Source organism: Tenrec ecaudatus, chromosome 9 (assembly GCF_050624435.1).
Source record: "Tenrec ecaudatus isolate mTenEca1 chromosome 9, mTenEca1.hap1, whole genome shotgun sequence".
Lineage (NCBI taxonomy): Eukaryota > Metazoa > Chordata > Mammalia > Afrosoricida > Tenrecidae > Tenrec > Tenrec ecaudatus.
This window is the reverse complement of record NC_134538.1, coordinates 103,871,283-103,892,451: the sequence shown is the minus strand read 5'-3', so window position 1 is coordinate 103,892,451 and position 21,169 is coordinate 103,871,283. Positions and strand designations below refer to the sequence as shown.

General features: G+C 42.0%; 1 protein-coding gene across 1 annotated transcript in view; it reads right to left on the bottom strand.

Moving 5' to 3' along the window:
* Positions 1-3,432: 3,432 nt before the first annotated feature.
* Positions 3,433-21,169, bottom strand: part of PON3 (paraoxonase 3) — a 30,967-nt gene continuing 13,230 nt past the window's right edge. Inside the window, exons 4-9 of the mRNA XM_075557348.1 lie at positions 17,741-17,906; positions 12,948-13,074; positions 8,653-8,850; positions 7,209-7,290; positions 6,288-6,416; positions 3,433-3,606 (exon numbers count right to left, since the gene is read on the bottom strand). Coding sequence (XP_075413463.1) covers positions 3,433-3,606; positions 6,288-6,416; positions 7,209-7,290; positions 8,653-8,850; positions 12,948-13,074; positions 17,741-17,906 — 876 coding nt within the window. The remainder of the gene's footprint in view (positions 3,607-6,287; positions 6,417-7,208; positions 7,291-8,652; positions 8,851-12,947; positions 13,075-17,740; positions 17,907-21,169) is intronic.

The following is a 21,169-nucleotide window of genomic DNA, read 5'->3' as shown; positions in this document are numbered from 1 at the left end:
CACCAGTCATATTTGATGTGTGATGGAACTGTGTGAACACATTAATATCAGAAAGTAAAAATTACTTGGGGCGATTTTAGAGTTGATGGGTTATTTAAATTAGCTTTTGTTTTTTTCCTTTACTATCTTCCTTCTTGAACTTTCTTTGTGTTTGTTTTTTTCCTCGTCTATCCTATCCATAAAGGAATGACAGCTCACTTCTTTAGATTCAAGAGAATAAATTATATTCAGATTAAATTTAGTTGCTTTCTGTAAGATTTCCTATATAGGAATTTAAAAATTGTTTCAATTAAAATCTTTGTCTAATTCCCACTTTCTTCATTAATACATGAGTTTCTTAGAATTTTGCTTAATCTTTAAAGCCTATTAAGATTTTCTAAGTCTTTTGAAAATAAAAAAAAGTTCATGCTTGAGCGTATTATGGTCAGACAACATATGTTGGTGTTGACACTTGTTTTATGCCACAGGATACAGTCAATGTTTGCAGATGTTCCTTGTGAACTTGAAAATGTGTACTTCAAGAGGATTGGATAATTACTTGGTATACTACTCTATATAAGCTTTTTAAGTCAAATTTGTTAATCAAATGTTTTACAGTCTGTATTATAGCAGTTGGAATTAACTCAATGGCAGTGGGTTTGCTTTTGAATCCTTACTAATCATTTTGTAAAATGTGCTCCTTGTATCTATAAATAGGAAATGTGACTTAAAACCAATCGTTATGGTAACTTTTTCTCTCTGTATACTTCTGTACACTTTTGTGCGATATGCTTTTAACTGATATTTCTTATGTTACTTGAATATGTAATCTGTCTTGGAAGAAGAACAGCCAGGATATACCCTGGAAGAAGGTTTCTCACATCTTTTAGACATGATATCAGAGAGACTGATCCCTGGAAAGTGACTTCATGCTTGATGAAGTAGATAAGAAGGAACAACGAGGAAGACCCCGATGAGATGGCTTGATCTAGTGACGGCAACAGTGGGCTCGAACATGAGGGCCCGTATGCAGGTGCTGCAGGACCAGGTGGGACTTCATTCTGTTGGATGTCTCACTGCCATCGAGCCAGTTCTCACACACTGGGGCCCCAGAGGACAGAGTAAAAGTGCTCCTGTGGGTTTCTGAGACTGTAAATCCCAACAGAGGTAGAAAGATGTATCTTTCTCCTGTGAAGTACCTGGTGGTTTTGAACTGCTGGCCTTGCAGTTAGCATTCCAAGGCATAACCCACTACACCATCAGGTCTTGCCAACTTGATGGCACCTAACAACAACATGTATATATTAAACTATATACATTGGAAACTGTGTACAGATTTTAAATTGTTATATCTTACAGGCACATTTTTTATCCTTAGCTATACTTTTTCACTTGATTTATAATGAATGATATAACTCACATTTACTGTTTTAAAATTTTTGTTTAATATCCTGAAGTACTATCAATATTTGTTTCTAACTCTCAGAAACATTACTTCTAACATTTTCTGTATCTAATACTTTTTCTTTTTCATTTTACTGGGGACTCTTACAACTCTTGTCACAATCCATACATCACTTGCATCAGGTGAATTTGTACATATGTTGCCTTCATTCTGTTCTAGACATTTACTTTCTATTGAGCCCTTGGTATCAGCTCCTTTCCGTCCCCCAGGCCCTCATAACCCCTTGAAATATTGTACATTGTTATTATTTCCATGTCTCACACTGACTGGTCTCCCTTCTCCCATGTTTTCTGTTGTTCATCCCCCTGGAGAGGGTTGTATGGTTATGTGTTGATCATTGCAATCGGTTCCCTCTTTCTCTCTTCCTCTCCCCCACTTCCCCCTTAGGTATCACTACTCCCACTCCTGTTCCTTGCATCTGTAATACTGCTTCTCCTTTAACTTTCCTTCTTGGAGTACAATTTACCATTTTCTATACCATCTCACTGTAATTTCTACATCACTTTCAGATTTTTTCACCCTTGGTTTTTCTGTGTTAGGCTGGGCATAATCTATTATGAACTGTTTTTGTTTCACTAATGAGCTATTCATCTTTACCGAATCTCTAGTTAAATCTGATCAGTGAACTTTTCTTTGTCTCTTATGGTCCCATGTGATCTTGACCCTGAGTCAGAATTGAGTTGAGGGCACAGCCTTTGACAACACCCACAGTGCTTCTCGAACGTTCGCTTCAACGTGTTCAGCATGAACCGTTTCTCTTACAATGATTAGCTCATATACACCGAAAAGAGACTTCTTCATCTGCTCAACCCCAGAAGGGCAATACAACCCATCAACACCCCCAGCGCCCACCCCACCCTGCCCCTGAAAAAGTAACACAAAGAGGACTGCAGGTTGTTAGGTTACTAAATCCCATGATTGATTTTCTAAAAGTTATCCTGTTTTGTTTTTACCCAGAAAGGAATAGTTCTATTTATTTTTATCAAACTAAGTTTGAATTGGCCCTTTAAGAGGACTCGGCTGCAACGTTGTAATTAATTTCTAATTCTGTAAGGCAGAGCCTGTAGACGTCTGTAACCAGAGGAGCATGCTGAAAATAGTTGCAAGTAACTACCTGGAGGTCTCATCTCACGGTTCAGAGGCAAGGGGGTTAGCAATACTGATCTACTAGGAATGAACTGAACAGCCCATGCCTGTTCTGATACTCTATGCACTTGAACTTGGGGAGAAGGCAAGTTAGAGGAGGGATCGGGCCATCCTACAATGCCAATTCTTGCTTTCATCTGTGGAGCCATGCTCTTGGCAAGAAATTTGTGCTCAGCACCAACAGGGAAAGAGGAAGAAGAGGATAAATATTTGAACATTAGCTTCACTTATAACCTAGACTGCAGAACACAGGTTCTGGGCTGTATAGGGTAATTTTTGCTGATAGTTACCCCAGAGCTCTGGAGGGGTCTGGAGACCTTTGTCACAAAAGGACAGAATATATATATATATTTTTTGTCTTCTGGTAGGTTTGTCATGACCTTGGCTCAAAAATTGGTGGGTATTAAGGAGCCTCTCTGTGTCCCTTCTTCTTTTGATGTGACTTAGTTGAGGTTTTACAAAATAGGCCGTCAGCTTTGTATTCAACAAATCAAACACCATTCGCTTCAGTTCATCCATTGCCATCCTCTCAGCGGACCATCGCTGACCCATGCCCTCCCTGTGCTTTCTGTTTCCACGCTCCCTCCTGTCCTACAATCCGAACCCTCTGAGCTTCGTCCTTGTGTAAATGTGCTTGGGATTTTACATGGTTGATTAGTCTAATACGGGAGTGAGCTTTGTCCTAGACCTGAAAGGTCACTGAGGGTCACAGCTTATTCTGTATTTCCATCCATGGAAAATCCAGACCCATGCTTGTTGTTGATATTTAATTACAGTTCAAGTTTCCATATACTTAGGGGTTTACTTTTACCAAATATGTAAGGTTTTCTGTTTGTTTGTTTTCAATCACTGGAAGCCTCGAGTTCACAGTACAGAGCTCTGTGAAATATGGTACCGATGAGAAGTTTCCCATGAGACACGGCAGCGACAGTGCTGGCTTGGAGCACAGAGCCGTTGTTGGCATATACTGTGCTCACCCTGGGATTCTCGGAGAGGACATTCTGGATGCGAAGCACCTGTGAAGAGAAGACCTGTATCAGAATGCCTAGGGACATAGAGCATCCATCCAGTACGAGGTTCCTGCCCAACTATTTCAAGACCCATATTTTCCAGAGATCTGTAAGCTAAAGTCTGTATATCTTCAATAGATGTATCTTCATCTGGTAAAAGTAGTCATTTTCGAATGCTATCTGTCCACGAAAGCAGACTGGGTATGTGACCTTAGGCAAATGCCTTATGTAATTTGAATGATTTTAGGCATCTCCTATAGAAGGAGTTAAGAAGCAGAGGATGTTGATCTCTACTCCTTGAATGGGTCTAATCATCTGTCTGCAGGAAGATCATTGTCTTTGAGCATAAGGAGGGTAGGAAACACAGGACAAAATGACACAGATGCTGCCTATTCCAACAGGGCCACGGGGGGGGAGGGGGTAAAGAGCCACCACAGAAAGGGACCTCATATGCAAAGTTGCTAAAGAGTCTGAAGAATTAATACTTTGGAATTCAATCTGATACTTCACGGCCTAGGACTATACTTTATCCCACAGACTTTACTTTGTTAATCAGTCAACACATAAGAGCCTGGGTAGAATTCTTTTAAACACACACAAAAAAAGGAATTAAACAAAAGGGGGGGTGTAATTGGAAATTCATGATTCTACCTAAACATCTCTAGTTCAAAGTTTTTGTTTTGCCTTTAGGACTCTTCTACTATTCCTAAACTTTAGGTTTCTAAGAGAAAATGATACTCAAGTTTAATCAAAGCTTGATTATCAATCAGAGCTTTTATTTTTTATGTTGGATCTTTGTGTGGAAAACAGGAGGTTAAATTAGAGCAAAGGGCACCCATGATTTTGAAAAGAAGTCTTAATTGAAAATCACAAATGATTAAATTTTAAAATAGATACGTTAAATGAACCTAAGACAATTAAATCCATATCATCCTATGGATCACAATTTTATTTCCTTAAAGCAGACATAGGTGGCATACATGGTTACATCCTAGACTACTAACCAAAAGGTTAGCAGTTCAAATCTACCCAGAGATGCCTTGAGAGAAAAGCCTGGTCATCTGTCTCCAAACAGTCCCAGACGTGAAAATCCAGAGTCGGCCCCAGTTCTACTCTGTGTACACGGGGTCCCTATGAGCTAGAATCGACTCTACAGCAAACAACAACAACAATAATAACCAAACATCGTGAAGCAGATGGGGCAGAGTTTCCCTACGGCTTCTTAAGGTCTTTTTCTGAGGCAAGGGTAGCTCGCTGGTGTGAGGTAGTAATTCTTCAGACTCTAGGCTTCTGGTTTTTGGAAGGCTCTTTTTAAGAAGCTGTTAGTAGGCTGTCAGTAAAAGTCTGATTTATTAACTGAAAAGAGCCATTCTGGAAGTAGAAGAAAGCACATGCTTTAATGTAGCCACTAGGCTATTCTTGGCTTTGATTTGCATCTCAATTTCTCAATCCCACAGCCATGTGTTCAAAGGTTAAAGATTTCTTCTAATCGTACTTTCTCAATGAGGGCTACACTGGTCACGATCACTAATCCAGGGGGGCAGTCCTTCCACTTGCTTACAGCAATCTTGATCACTTTCACCTGCTAAATTGTTTGTTTGCAGAGAACATAGCACCTTCAAACAATACATAGTTTACTTATTTCTTCTGTTTAGGGTGGCATTATCAGTCCCTTCTCTTTAAGACAGGAGCGCTGGTAGAGTAGATGTTACACCACGTGCTGCTAACTACAAGATCAGCAGTTGGACACCACCTGCCAGCGTGGGAGAAAGACAAAGCTTTTTCATTTCCATCAAGGGATCCAGTCGTGGAAACTCCCAGGGGGAGTTCTACTCTATCTAATAGGGTTGCTATGAATTGGAATTGTCTCAATGGCTGTGAAGGGTTTTGTAGTTGTTATTGTTGGTTCTCTTTAAGAACAGGACTCTCTCTTAGAACAATGCCTGGGCACATTTATAGGATTCAATAAATTTTTGTGAGAAATCACTCAAAGCACATGTGCCAAAAATGAAATCTTCATATGCCAAATATACATAAAAATAAATCACAGCTTCATTTTTTCTATTTTTAAATTCAATGTCAGAGAAAATACAATGGCTTATGCTATTATTTTAGAAGATATGGTTTTCAATAATACAAATCACACCTTTAAAGTGAGACATTAGCCACCACCATTTGATAGAAATGGTAGGCAAAAACTAATTTTGTTTTGAGATTATAGTCAGGTAAACCCTTTGTGTGCGCTTCATGTCAGCGCGTATGGGGGGAAAATGACAAAACGGTTGTGCACAGAATCTTCCTTTTCTTAACTGCTGGATCTGCTCAGAGCATGCATCCAGATTGGAAATAAAATATAGCGACCAGGACAGCAGGGATTACCAGGCTGTGTCTTCCCATTCTTGCGTTAACAAGGCTGTTGGCGCTACTAGGTGCTGTTGAGTTGGCTCCAGCTCACCGCAACCCTGTGTACACCAGACAGATCCTCCCAGTGAAGGAGGAGTCTGTCTGGCAGCCATTGGCTTGACTGGGGCACCCGAACACTTGAAAGGATTAATGGGACATTTCTCTCTTTCCCACCAAAAGCTTTAAGCTTTCCACTGTAGATGTGCTTGATTCTGGAATATTGAAAGTCCCCTGTTTTTGTTCTTGCTGATTTGCTGTGAGCTGAGGGAAGGAGAGGAACTTACTTCTGAGCCAGGAGGATCCTGAGGGTTATAGAAGAGCAGCTTCATGCCATTAGGATGGCATCCTGCTAAGATATCTCCCGTGTCCGGATCAACAGTTAAATTATCCACTAAGGTGTCCAGCTGGATGACCTTGCAACGGAAAGGAAACTGTGAAGATACTGTCTCAACGTCCTTCCTACTCCATCCCTCCAGTCACCCCCCATTGCCTCTGAAATCGGCGTCCTCGTGGGCATACTCGTTATGGATCTGAATTCTTATTATGATGTGAGTGAAAATTTAAAGAGCTGATTGCTCTTCCATTCAACCATTCCTGCACATGTTGTTTCAGGACATTGACACAATGTACAGCTCCCTTCTGACCCCTTCCCTGGGCTCCCTGTCTCTGTTCCCCTTCTTCCCAAGCAATCCTTGCCTTCTGAGCTGTATCTCTGGTCAAAGACTGCCATTTTGATGTCGTCTGGCTGATGGTTCCAATCTAAGGTGTACCTCCCAGAAGTTACTGTTCATGTTATGGACCCGTGGAGCACTTGGCTAAAAGTAGAGCCATGGGGTGCGTTTGATTCCAGGCCTGACGAGGGGCTGAGGACCAGAGTCTCAGGGGTCCCATCAGTCTCCATGAGACCAAGAAGTTTAGACTTTATCAAATAGCTTTGAGTTTGGCTCCACATTTTTCTCCCACTCTGTCCAGGATGCTCTACTGTGGTTCATTTCAAGGAAGTCAGCTGTGGCAGCTGGGCACTGCCTAGTTCTGCTGGGCCTCCATCACCGCATGGGCATTTCAGAAGTGTCAGCAGAACGCAATCTCACTGTCATTCCTCCAGCACTATTGTATTTCCTTCCTTGACAGAGCACATTCTTAGGTCAAACATGGTGTTAAAATGCAAACGCCCGTGTTGTGTGAACATGTCAGGGTGCTTTTACCTTCTGGTGAGTTAATTTCCAGTTGTCACCTCTTTTTAGTACATGAATGTTCTTAGCTGTTACGTCAGCTACATAGACATACCTGTGAAGTAAACAATATTTTCATGTAAACGTGCAGTAATGACAAACAATACTGAATGTTTACTTTGGAGGTGTAAAAATTCACAGCAGTTCCAAGAATTGCTCCAATGTCTTTCTAAACCACAGTAAGAGAAGATAATGGAGCAGTGTCTTCAAACGTTTTTAATATGACATCTCTCTGCCACTGAATTGACTCGGATTCACAGAGAGCCTGCATATGGTTTCTACAGGCCATAAATCATTATGGGAACCTATAGCCAGTCTTTCTTTTGTGGAGCGGCTGGTGTGTTTGAACTGCCAATCTAGAGGTTAGCTGTCTAATGTTTACCTGACAGTACCTCCAGGGATCGTGAATATATATACCTATCAAATCAGTGTGTTAGATGATACATGGGCTCAGTCTCATCACTCAAGGGTCACAATTTATTTTAAAAATAAGTCTCGCATAAGGCCTATACCGTATAAGGATCTATACCTCTAAACACAAATGCTTAAAAAAAAAAAAATCAGGTGCTCATGAAGCTAAGTCACAGTGATTTTTTTTTTAAAAAAGAGAGCATTCATAGAGTTGCTTCCCACAGGAAGCTCTCTGTTCATTGTTTCAAATTTACATGTAAATATTCATGGTACTTAAAATATTTTTAAACAGAGCATTTTCTCACACAATTTACTGTTACATAAAATGAAGATTGTTTCCTTGTAGTATATTCTGCTGTAGGGTATCAGTGAGTCTGGAATTTGCCCAATCACATGCCTAATCTCAGTCAGGACTCCCTTTCTGAGAAGAGCTTTTGGGTAATTGAACTTAGTACTCTCGCTGCCATCGAGTCGATGCCGATTCATAGAGACCCTATAGGACAGGGTAGAAGCGCCCCTGTGAGTTTTCAAGACTGTAACTCTTTACAGGAGCAGCAAGCCCCATCTTTCTCCCATCGAGTAGCTGGTGGTTTTGAACTGCGGACCTCACAGTTACCAGCCCAACTCCTACCCATTCCAACAGCAGGGTTCGTTGATTGAACTTAGTACAAGGGGTTAAATACCTTCTACCCTCTTGTAGAGCCAGAGGTCTTCCACATTGGTTTTCCCCTTTAGTTGGCAAAGTAAACAAAGTCTAGAATGTTGCAAGAATTTGGAACAAGGACCTTGGATCCTCGAGTCCAAACCTCTCATTTTATTGGGGAGGAACCTCAAGTGCAAGGGGGTAAATGGTTTGGGGAAGATGATATTTTTAAGGTGAACCCTGGTTCCTTCCTCCACACGGGTTGACTACTAAGCCTAAGAAAAGTACCGTCTCCTGAAGGAAAGGAGCCCACTGCTTGGTCAATGCCAAGGGGAAAGGTGGAGACCTTCGAAATGGGCTTACTGATTGTCTTGTGAAACTGTGATTCCATTGGCAGAACCAAATCCTCTGGCAACTATTTTTACTTCTTGTGGACTGTAGAAAAGAACGTAAGTCCAGCGCAGATCCAAGAGCATTTCGAATATTGACAGGAAGTTGGTAAAATAGTGGTCCCGGGTGGTGTAGAACTGCTCTGGGCCAACAACCACAATGTCATTCAAACTAAAGTGAAAAAGAACGAAAGGGAAAGGTAACACACAAAACCATAGCATTTGTGAAAATCACAACACTCTGAACAGGCCAATCTGTTCAAAAGTTTGAAAAATTATACGTGAACTAGTAGGAAAGTGGTAAAATAGAGTAATAAATAAATAAACAGCCAAATGAATGAATGAATTAAGGACCCCTAAAGGAGTTGGATTAATACAGTGACAGCAACAATGGGCTCAACATTGAAATGATTGTGAAGATGGCCCAGAATGGGGCGGTGGTCTATTTTGTCTCTATTTTAGGTTTTTAAATTTTCTGTTGCTATGAGTTGCAACTGACTCGATAGCACCTAACAACAACAATGATAGCAATTAAATAATTTCAGTGAAAATACACGATTTTATGTTGATTGCTCTAATGGATTTTCTTTTAAATGTTTATTATTTTATCACTCTTCCTTTTCACAACAGTGAGCCAAACAGAAATGAATATAACAATAAATCTCAAATTCTAAAACATGTTGATTTTTATGCATTAATAATGGTGATCTATGATGTTTAAAGTACAGTGCACCAATATTTCTGGTTCTTTTTTTTTTTAAGGAGTGTGTAAGGGGAAAATTGGGAATTGTACTTTTGTAGTCCCAATGTCTCATATACTGTGGACACGTTGTCAGGAGAGGCGAGTACCTGGAATAGGACATTATGTTTGGTCAAGTTCGAGGTCTGTAGAAAAGCAGATGTCTCTCTATGCGATGAATTGACCTGTTGGCTGCAGCAAAGAAACTAGGCAGTGGTTTGTTCTGTTGAACACAGGTCACTGTGAGTCAGAATCAACTCAATGACATCTAACTACAATGACATCAAGCCCCTTGAAGCTAGGCATGACCACGTGGTCTTCTATGACCAAGGAAATGTGTGAAACTTCCAGAGGGCATACTTTAAGAGCCAGTGCATGATCTACAATGCTTTCCTCACTCTACGGGCGTCTCCACCAACTCCTTGATGACAGAGGTGTTAGCGTCCCAGGATTCTCAGTGAGGACGGTATGACACTAACACCCGGAGGCACCCACGTTGGAGATACAGCCTAAGTGAGAAAACACAACACAACCAAAACAGTATCCTGACGGATGGCTAGGGTTTTCAAGTTTTCTCTTACTATCCTACTGCCCTACCCAACCCAATAACTACATTTTCTCGGAATATATGGGGGGTTATTCTTTCTTATTAATGTTTTTAATTAATTTAGTTTAGTGTTTTTAAACTAAATCACCCCGACAACCAGATAAAACCATTAAGTCATTTCATTTTGGGGAAGAAACAAAACAAAACCTGTCCCTGGCATCCTGAACACATTTTAAACGGATTGAACCAGAGGTCAGTGGTTGTTATGTCTTAAAGAACACCGAGTCTCTGTTTAGGGGGATGCAAAGTTGAGAGATGTATCATAGAAATAATTGGGTATGCACCATGGGAAACTTAAGTAATGTCATATGCAGAAATGATTGAAATGATGCTTGTTAATATATTTCATCACAACCAAAAAGATTCAAACAATTTTGCCTCAAATGTTTAGGAAAGAAAAAGTTAAATAAATAGGGAAATAGTTTGAGGTGTTCTGGTACAATGACATTTTCAGAATCACCGGTTTACTTATCTTTCAGGTCTCAGTTTAAACGTGTGTGTGTATATATATATATACATATATATGTATATATATATATATATATCCCTGACAGCTAGATTAAGTGAAATTTTCTCACAATTGGTACCAACAGTTTGCTGTTCTGCTTCCTTTAGAGTGCTTTAGAAGGGATGAATGCCCAGAAAAAAATGGATTTTTTTCCAAAGCTATATATTTAAATTGTTAAACAAAATAACCTTATCACCTTCAAAGTACTCTCCATCACCCTTAATGTACTTGTCAAATCTGCGATTCCATTCTTGGTAACATTTCTCAAGCTCATTTGTTTAGATGGCTGACAGCACCTCCCTCGCTTTTTTTCCTTCACCTCTTCTACATCCTCAAATTTCTGTCCTTTCACGTCCCTCTTCAATCGAATAAACAAAAAGAAGCCTCTTGGGGCTTTTTTGTTTGTTTGTTTGCCAAAAACTAGTGCACTGAGGTGGCTGTGTGAACAGGTGTCTTGTCTTGGTGGCAAAACCAGTCAGTCACCCTTCTGCCACAAATCAGGCCTTTGTGCCACACGCTGTTACACAATCTTTTCAGAACTTCTAAATGGAAAGCTTGATTAACAGTCTGACCTGGTGGAATTAACTCAAAATGCACTACAAGTCGACATTTTTGTCCATTGGGGAAGTTGACAGGCATCCAGAATGAGGCTTGTCATCAATTGACATTTCACCGTTTTTGAAATGAGAAAACCACTTGTACACTTGAGTTTTCCCCGTAGTGTTGTCCTTGTAAGCTGTGTTCAACATCACAACAGTGTCTGTGGCATTTTTCCCGAGCAGGAAACAAAATGCCACAGCCCCATGCTCTTCTCTTAACTTGACCGTCACGAAAAAAAACGAGGTCCTAGTGAAACTGCTTTCACGAAAAAATTCACTGTGACCAGAGAGAACCTTCCCAGGCAACGCCACTGGGTGCACTAATTCAGAGCGAGTTGCTGGATGCTTGCCTAGTGAGAACAATGGGTCCTATAAAAAGCTCTGCTCTACCCAGTGCAATTCTGGGTGTTTGGGGCATTTCCTTCTAGGTGCTGCGTGAGCAGCGTTGTTAGGTGCTGTTAAGTGGGTTTTGACTCATAGAAACCCTCTGAACCCCACCACCCAGTCCTGTGCCATCCTCACAATTGGGTTTATGTTGGCGTTCATTGCTGCGGTCACTGTGTCAATCCTTCTTGGTGAGGAGCATCTTCCTCTGCTGTGTCTCAGGCTGGCCTCTCCTTGCAGCTTCCTGGGATCATGGTCCCTAATAGGGTCATTTCAGACTAGGTTTCTCCTAGGTGGCGCTTCTTGGGGAACTCTTTCTTTGTTTTTGGTGAGGTCATGTGTTATTGCATTCGATCCTCACAATCCACCAGGGAGGTGAATCAGTGAAGGAGAAAATCCTTATTTGGCTGAGGAAATTGAGACATAGACAAATTGTTTTATCTGTAGTTTCTCAAAAGCTCTGGTTCCTCACTGTGGACTCAGAACTAGCACAAGGCACCACAGGGGGAGTTCCGGCTTCTGCCCTCCATGCTTGTTTCCACATTCTATGGTGATAAATTTATAAGCGATGCCTAGAAAGAGAACAAAGGTGGGAGAGATCGATTTCTTTCCCTTTGACAATGCTCCTGTCCCATGGAAAGGTCAGCCTCTAGCGTTTTAGACTCGGTCTTTTAGTATTGAGCCCATTTTGCAAAATACAAAGTCATCATTGTCAGCTCCAGGCTTGAAGCAGCCAGCACATCCACTGAAAACTTCTTATTTTTCTGAACACAAGAGGAAGGATGCTCATCCTGAGATTAGGAGCCCCTGCATGAATATAGAGTGGCCTCAGTTACACTCTGGCTCTTCCATTTACAACTGTGTGACCTGAACAAGTTACTTAGCACAAAACGTCCTTAATTCTCCCTCTCTTCTAGATCCACTTTTTAAAGCATAAGTGTGTTTTTTGTAGCATGCAGCCATGCCTAATCAAGGTTAATTTTTATAAGTGCCCATCAGCTTTTTTCAAAATCTACTTTAAAACTTGGGCAAAGAAATGGCCTCTCTGGAGGTGAGGGAGGGCACCCAGGAGACACAGCTCTTGGAAGACACAGGACAAGGACAACCAGGGAAGGATGGGGGCAGTAAAGAGAACACTGCATTCCCTACTGAGGTGCTGCAGCAAAGAGGATGGGATTAGAGTGGAGAAGCTAATAGGGCACCTTTATAGGATTAAAATGCTTTCAAAGTGTTGAAGAATATAGGGATATTCAATACTGAAGGCAGCAATTTCTAATAAGGGGCTGGGCAGTGTTACCATGGGAACCTTTAGAACCCTTTAGAGTAAAACAGCACCACACGAAAGTTTAAGAAAGCCTGCCGAAGCAGAGAGAACAAATCACACAGCGGGGGTGAAAAATAAATAGACATAGAAAATGCCTTAATTCCATACCTCTTGAGGCCCTCGTGTTTTATGGTTTTCAGGTGCACAAGAGAAGGTGGTTGCTCCTCAAATTTAAATATCTCCACAGTGGACTCCATGTGGGGGTGATTCACCACGTAAAGATGCACAGTCTGGGCTAGACCGAAACGAAGGTGTCATTGTGGGAGGTTAACTTCTTCTGCAACACTATCATTAAACTTGCTGTCGAACTTTGCCATTTATAAAGAGTTCCCCCCCAAACAGCTTTCATGATTCTTAACAGCCTGTTAAGGTTCAGGAAATTCTAGAATCTTCCTTCTACTGAGGAAAGTAAGGCTGGACGGTCAGTGATCCCTCAGTTGTTTCTCTGCCGCCAAGTGGCAGAGCCGCGCCCAGGATGTTTCTCCAATGGATTCTTCAGCCTCACCTGGAAACCCTCTCCAGTAGGGTGCTACAACACGTCTGTGGGCTCCCGGAGTGGCCCTTCAACAAGAGAAGTGGGTTCAGGCAAACAACAGTGTGCTCAGTGTGCATGCGTGTGTGTGACTTGTCCACATTGCAACACCAGTTCAGAAACGCCGGAGCGGTGCAGACATCCTGCGTAAGCAACATTTCCAAGGCTCAGGAATCCACTTCTGACTTTTACCTGAGCTTGCAATAACAGGCTTCAGTGAACCTAACAGATACGGAATGTCTATAGGAAGGAAGAGAAAACAAAGCAGACAACTCCACCAGCCTGACCTCTCTGTTTTCACAGGGGAATGTGGATAGCAACCTGGTGTCACACTCTTGTTTTCTTGGCATCCGCAGCACCAGGTCCGATGGTGTCTGGAGTTTTAGAGGGCACGGCCCCACTCTCCCACTATAATATTGCATTGCATTCTTCTTTATTCCTTTCACGGGTATAATTTCCAAGCAAACCATGGAGCAAGCCCATGCCCGGAGATGCAGAACTTAGTGCACGGAAAGACTTTGACGCAGTTTAGGAAGCGGTGCTCTTTTAGATGGACTTTTTTCTGGGCTGACTCAGCTTTGAGCCAGAGCCCAGAGGTTGGCCAGGAGAGCATGGTCTGGACCTCGGTTCCCATGAGGCTATTCAGCTCGGCGCTCTGCTGCTCGATCCAGACTGAAGACTCCTGTGAACTGCCCTGATTTTATGAGTCCAACTCCCTTGTCACCACTGGGCCCCTCTTTCCTTTCAACTGTGCCTGGCGAGAATCGTTTTATACTCTCCTTCCTCTTTCCGTCTCTCTTTAGACAGGATGGCGAGCCAATCTATAAACTAGTCTCATCTGAATAAAACAGAAACAAAACCAAACAACAAAAATAGAGCTAAAGACAGTTCGAGCACTATCCGATGCAATGAGATGGAGCCATGGTTAGGTGACACCCCTGCAGGGATCCTTCATGTCTAGTCTTCCATCAAGCAGGAGAGTGGTGACTAGCAAATTGTTTAACTGAAGCTTGCAGCCCGACCCCACCTCTGGAGAGGCTCACAGTGGCCATCGAAACCACGGGGCTCTCATTCTGGATCTGATGTTAAGTAACCACAGAAATACTTATTTATGTCAATGCATTCTCTAAATCCCGTTTCTCCCTCTATAGAACAGAGCATTACTAGCTTTCTGCCTGCGTCCTGGGGGCCACTTGTGTGTTCTTCTGACACATGTTAGGGAGTTCCTGTGGCACATGAGATACTGCCGCGGACTCTGGGAGCCTGGGAATGAGCAAGTCTTTTACACTTTATGGTGCTTATGTTGCAGAGAGGAAACAGGAAAGAAATATTCCACGAACCCCCAAAAAAGTGGAGAAACACCTTCTTTAGAAGACACTAGCAAGTCACCAATGTTAAGAGCGACACCTAAACTTGGACCTGAAAATGAGAAGAAACTGGCTATATGGAAATAGCAGGAGATGGAAACAATGGTGGTTTCCTTTATCCACAAACCAAACTCACTACCATCCCATCCATGCTGACTCACAGCACCCTACAGGACTCGGTAGAACTGTCCCTGTGGGTTTCTGAGACTAACTCTTTCTCCCACAGAGCAGGTGCTGGTTCACATGGACTAACTCTGTGGTTAACAGTCCAACGTGTAGGCCACTGCGCTGCCAGGATGCCTTTCTTTAATCAATACTGGACGTTCATGACTATTGGGGTGAGTACTTGTCTGAGGCTGGGGTCAAAGGAAAACTACATTGATGGAGAATACAAGGAGTTCAATGTGAAATGAGGTGGTGAGGAGGCTCTGCTGAGAGAGGGCACTTTATGCTGATGCCTGAATGCTGAAGGGTAAGCCAGAAGTCATGGAAAGACACTCCAGACAGGGGAAAGAGCAGATGTAAAGGCCCTGAGGCACAAAGAGCTAAGGAACCCAGTGTGTCTGGTCCAACGGATCAAGGATAGAATAGTATCCAGGGAAACTAAAAAGAACACCCAAAGAGAAGGTGGGAGGAGAGCCCACAAGCCTAGACTGCTCTGCAGCTTTCACCTTTATCACCAGAGCAGTGCGAAGCATCTGGTGAGTCTTAAGAAGAGAGTGGCCTGATCATATTTTCATAAAAGTAATTGGCTATGCAAATGGACTGATGTAGCGCCAGAGGAACAGTATGCAGGGGACCACAGGGGAGATATGGTAGGCACTTGGACTGAGATGCTGGAAGATAAAAGGTATCTATGAAAGGTAGATTGGATAGAACTTCATGGTCAGTGGAATGAATAAGCCAGGAGAGAAGGACAGGGTCCGAGTTGGCCCCAGGATTTTATTTTGAGCTATAAATAAGACTATTATATATGAAAATGCTTCTTAAACTGTAAAGCTTTAAGCACTTGTTAGGAACAATTGTCTTTTAAAGCAGGGCTTGCTAAGCAAATAAATAGGGGGTATGAGATTCCAGGATCATATTTAGCCTACTTAATAGAATAGCTTTCTTTGAAGAAATGCATTTATTTACAAATGGGCAAGTCTGTGTTGGTACACACCAAAGCAAAGGAACAAAGATTGGCTGTTTATGTAGACAGAAATAATTACCAACCCTTTCATTCTAATCATTAAAACCATTTGTAGCAGACTGACACTTCACAGTATTTTGTATCTCCAGTGCATACTCAGAGAGTTAAAATCCCACTTCTTTGAAAATTCTGAATTTCAACACTCCAGCTTCATTTTCCTTCACGTAGTAAACATTAGTGAGGTTTTGCTGCTTTAATTTTTCTACAAGCTCCAAGGACTCACATTTATTTAAAAATGAAATTAGTATGGCCTTATTAATTCTGAACAGGTCAAAGCTATTAAGAATCGCTGTTTAAAAGATATACGATGCACTCTGTTTTCTTATAAGAAACAGCTTTGTTAAGATCTAATTCACATGCCCTGAAATTCATTCACCCTTTTAAAATACAGTGGTTTTTAGTTTCACAGTTGGGCAATCATAACTACTATCCAATTCTGTAACATTTTTATCACCCCAAAAAGAAACCTCTACCCATTGCCTGTCACTCCCCATACCTCACTCCCACAGTGCTAGCAACCATTTATCTACTCCTGTCTCGATGAATTTGCCAATTACCAATGTCTCATGTACATGGAAGCATATAAGATATGATCTCTGGTGACTGGTTTCTTGAAAGAGCAAAGTGTTTTCGAGACGAGCCCATGCGGCAGTGTGCAGTGGTGTTTTCATTCCATTTCATTGCCGAATCACCTTCCCTTGCGTCGCAATGTCACCGTTTGGTTTATGCATTCATCAGTCGCTGGGCCTCTGGATTGTTTGCACTTTTTAGCTCTTACAACTAATGCTGCTATGAACATTCACACGTTCATAGCATATCATTACATATTGGGAGTATATTTTCAATTATCTGGGTACATGCCCAGGAGTGGAATTGCTCGATCCCGTGGTGCCTGTCCATTGAACATTCTGAGGAAATGACAGGCTGTCTTCCACAGGGCCAGTAGGTTGCTAGCATTTGCTGTTGTCAGCCTCTTTATTACAACCGCTCTAGCTAGAGGAAAGTCTCATTTCTGATTTGGATTTGCATTTCCCGAATGACTCATGAAGAAGCCCTTGTGGTGAAAATGCTGGGTTAGCACACCCAGGTCAGCACCATTCAAGGACAGCAGCTGCGCTGGAGGAGAAGGTTGAAGCTCTTTGCTTTTGTCAAGATTTGCAGTCCCAGAAACTCGGTGGAGTTCTACTCTGCCTTATACTGTCAGTCAGATCCCATCCAGGGGCCAAGGGTTTGGGTTTGCAATAACTACTGACATTAACTCTCTTTCCATAGGATTGCTGGCTATTTGGATATCTTCTTGGTAGAAATGTCTTCATTCGATCCACACATTTGGATTGGGTTGAGTTATGAGTTCTCTAAGTATGCTAGATACAAGCCTCTTTTCAGGTGTATAATTTGTAAATGTTTCTCATAGTTTGGGGTTATCACCTTGTTTATTCGTGGTACTCTTAGAAGAGACATTTCTATGTTTGATGAAATGTTACTTAACTATCTCTCCTTTGGTTATGCCACATTGCTTTTGTTTGTTTTCGATGTGATATAAGTTTTCTCAAAGGGCCGTTGGCTTAACTGTGAAGTATTTACGAACAGGATTCAAGTGGGCTCCAATAGTCAAACAAAAGGGGGAGAACGAAGAGGATAAAAAAGAGATCAACGTTTTAAAATGTTTTATAAACACACAACTTGCAATAATTCACATCTTGATGGTAAAATAGCAGAACCCCTATTTTTCCATACCTGCTGGGTTGTTGGACTTGTGGGGGCTGGATGGCCTTCATTTCCCCCTTATTCTTATGCATTTATGTCTTACCTTTGTCGATGAAAGTACTGATCCCGTGGGGATTAAATGATGCTTTGTCAAATCCATCACTGATTTTTAATGCCTGTGCCCTTGGATTTTGCTCATTTAGGTTCATTAAAAAGATGTTTCCTGGCTCATCTGGCGCTAAACTTGGCATGCCTGGATATTTTAATCCCTTTGTAAAGAGAGAGAGAAAAGGTAAGTACACACACACATTTCAAAGCATCATTTCCACACTAAAGCTAAAATCTCAGAGCCAAACCATGCTCAGCACTCAATTCAAAAAATTATTCTGGGAATTTTCTACACAGTTAACTGGTTACTACCAAATCTGACGAGTTGCCTACATCGTCTAAGCTTTGGTCATGAGTTTGGGAAGAACTCAAATGAAAGAGAAGGCGTGAAGTCAAAGGGCACAGCACAAGAGATTCCAATGTGTTTATTTGTGGAATCCTGTGACCTATCTGTACCTCAAGTCCTTCCTCTAAAACACGATGAACCACAACTAAGTGGTGCCTAAGATCTTTCCAGTCTTGATACTCTCCGACTATCCTGTCTCAAAGCAGAGAGGGGATGAAGGGTTTATTTTGATTGATTCCATCTCCTGTTTGGTTATTTTGTGTAGTGGCAAGTATTAGAAAGAAGTCAAGCATTCGTGTAGGGATTTCTCCTGGGTGGTACAAAGGATTTGTGCTTAAAGATCACCATAGCGGTTGGCTGTTTAATCCCTTGTGAAGATGGGACAGAAGACAAAGCAGGTGATCTGCTTCTGGACAGATTACAACCAGGAGAATCCGATTTGAACCCCTGAGACTATTGCCTTAAGATAATCCTCAAGCCATCAACCAAAAATATCCTTAAAGTCTTATTAAAATGGAACAATAGTTTAGATGAATAATTTAGGTCTGCCTTGAGCATTATCCTCTTATGGGATCAAATTAGCAACACCAACTCAAGGTTAGCTAGGAAACTTAAGGATCATTGAACTTATGTTAATGAAGGAGGAATAATTCAGCAGAGGAGGATAAGAAAGTTGCCCAATTTGAAGAATGTGATCATTCTTTTTAAAAAATCATTTTATTCGGGCCTCATACAACTCTTATCACAATCCATACATACATCAATTGTGTAAAGCACATTTGTTCACTCGTTGCTCTCATCATTCTCAGAATATTTGCTCTCCCTTGGCATCAGCTCCTCTTTTTCACCCCTTCCTCCCCACTCCACCTCCTTCATGAACCCTTGATAATTTAAAAAGTATTATTTTTGTCATATCTTACACTGTCTGATGTCTCCCTTCACCCACTTTTCTGTTGTCCATTCCCCCAGGGAGGGGGTTATATGTAGATCCTTGTAATCAGTTCCCTTTTCCACCCCACCCCACCCCCCCATCCCCATATTGCCCTTCTGCCACTGGTCCTGAAGGGATCATCCATCGTGGATTCCCTGTGTTTCCAGTTCCTGTCTGTATCAGTGTACATCCTCTGGTCTAGCCACATTTGTAAGGTAGAATCGGGATTGTGATAGTGAGGGTGGGGGTGGAGGGTGGGAAGGAAGCATGCAGGAACTAGAGGAAAGTTGTATGTTTCATCGTTGCTACCCTGCACCCTGACTGGCTCGTCTCCTCCCCACGACCCTTCCATAAGGGGATGTCCTATTGCCTACAGATGGGCTTCAGGTCCCCACTCCACACTCACCCTCATTCACAATAATATGATTTTGTGTTATTTGATGCCTGATACCTGATCCCTTCTTCACCTCCTGATCACACATGCTGGTGGCTTTCTTTCATGTGGGCTTTATTGCTTCTGAGTTAGAATGCCACTTGTTTACCTTTAAGCCTCTAAGACCTCAGACACTTTATCTTTTAATAGCCAGGCACCATCAGCTTTCTTCACCACATTTGTTTATGCACCCATTTGTCTTCAGTGATCATATTGGAGACGTGAGCAGACAATGATATGACTTTTTGTTCTTTTATACCTGATAACTGATCCCTTCGGCACCTTGTGATCACCCAAGCTGGTGTGCTTCTTCCATGTGGGCTTTGTTGCTTCTCGGCTAGATGGCTGCTTGTTTAACTTCAGTACAACATGCTGGCATGGAGTAGGGAACCAGTGAAGAGGTCTGAGGGGCTGGCCCCAATCCCAACTACCTCGACACCTGCCCTGCCCCCCCTGAAGAATTTATTTCAGAGGACAGCAATGAAGCTGAAGCTCAGGGAGAAGGACATGTCTGATCAGAGCACATGGGAGCAAATGAAGGGGGAGGAAGAGAGTGGAGCACATCCTGGCCTACCAAGCCTTGAGGATGATATTCCCGCACAGAGAAGCCAATCCACAGAGAAGACCATATGGCCGGCCCCGCTTTGAGACATGACATCCCTCACTGATCCATAGCCCTACAGGGGACAACACTGGAGACACAGTGTGAGAATTGTGCCTGATCTGATCCCACCACACCTAGGCAAAACACTAAGGTGTGCAATAGAACAGCAAGGGGAACAGAGCAATAAAGTCCCCAGGGAACACCAAAAATAGACTTTGGGGCCAGGCTTGGAAAACAATCCTAAAGACTCATCTGGAAAACAATCCTAAAGGCCAACAATCAGTCCTTGAACTAACTACAAGCTTTTCTTTGTTGTTGTTGTTGATGTTGTTGTTTGTCATTGGCTTTTTGCTTTTGTTTTGTTTTCTTTTGTTGCCTGGTTTTGCTCTGTCATGTTTTTGTGCATGTTATTATCTCCGCAGGTCTGTCTAAATAAGATAGGCTGGATGAACAATCTGGAGGAGAAAACAACGGGACAAACAGTGCCAGGGGGAACATGGGAGACGGGGAGGTTGGGGGAAAGGAAGTGGTGTTAACAAAGTCAGGGACAAGTGATCCAAATCAGTGGTGAGGAGGGTGTAGGAGGCCTGGTAGGGCTTGATCAAGGGTAATGTAACCAAGAGGAATTACTGAAACTCAAATGAAGGCTGAGCATGATAGTGGGACAAGGGGAAAGTAAAAGGAAAATAGAGGAAAGAGTTAGGAGGTAAAGGGCATTTATGAAGATCTAACTACAGGCATGTATATATGTAAATATATTTATACACGGGTTTAGTATTAAGGTAACAGATGGACATTGGGCCTCGGTTCTCTCTTCTAGGGCTGGACTTTCTTCTCTTGCTTTCCCACACGTCGGTGGTTCCTTTATTGACCTGAAAAATTGCTCAGGTTTTTTTCTTCCTTGAGACAGATACTCTGATTTAGTTACCTCTGTAAGCAGGCATGTCTTATTGCTCCTTTGCTTTATCATTAAGTTTCTCATCAACAGCACTGGATTTTGTTATCTGATTTGAATGACCTCAATTCTCAATTACTTGAAATTAGTTTCTACTGCTGTTTGTTTATAGGAACACCTCTATTGAGATCATATAAATTGCCTCCAAAGTAGCT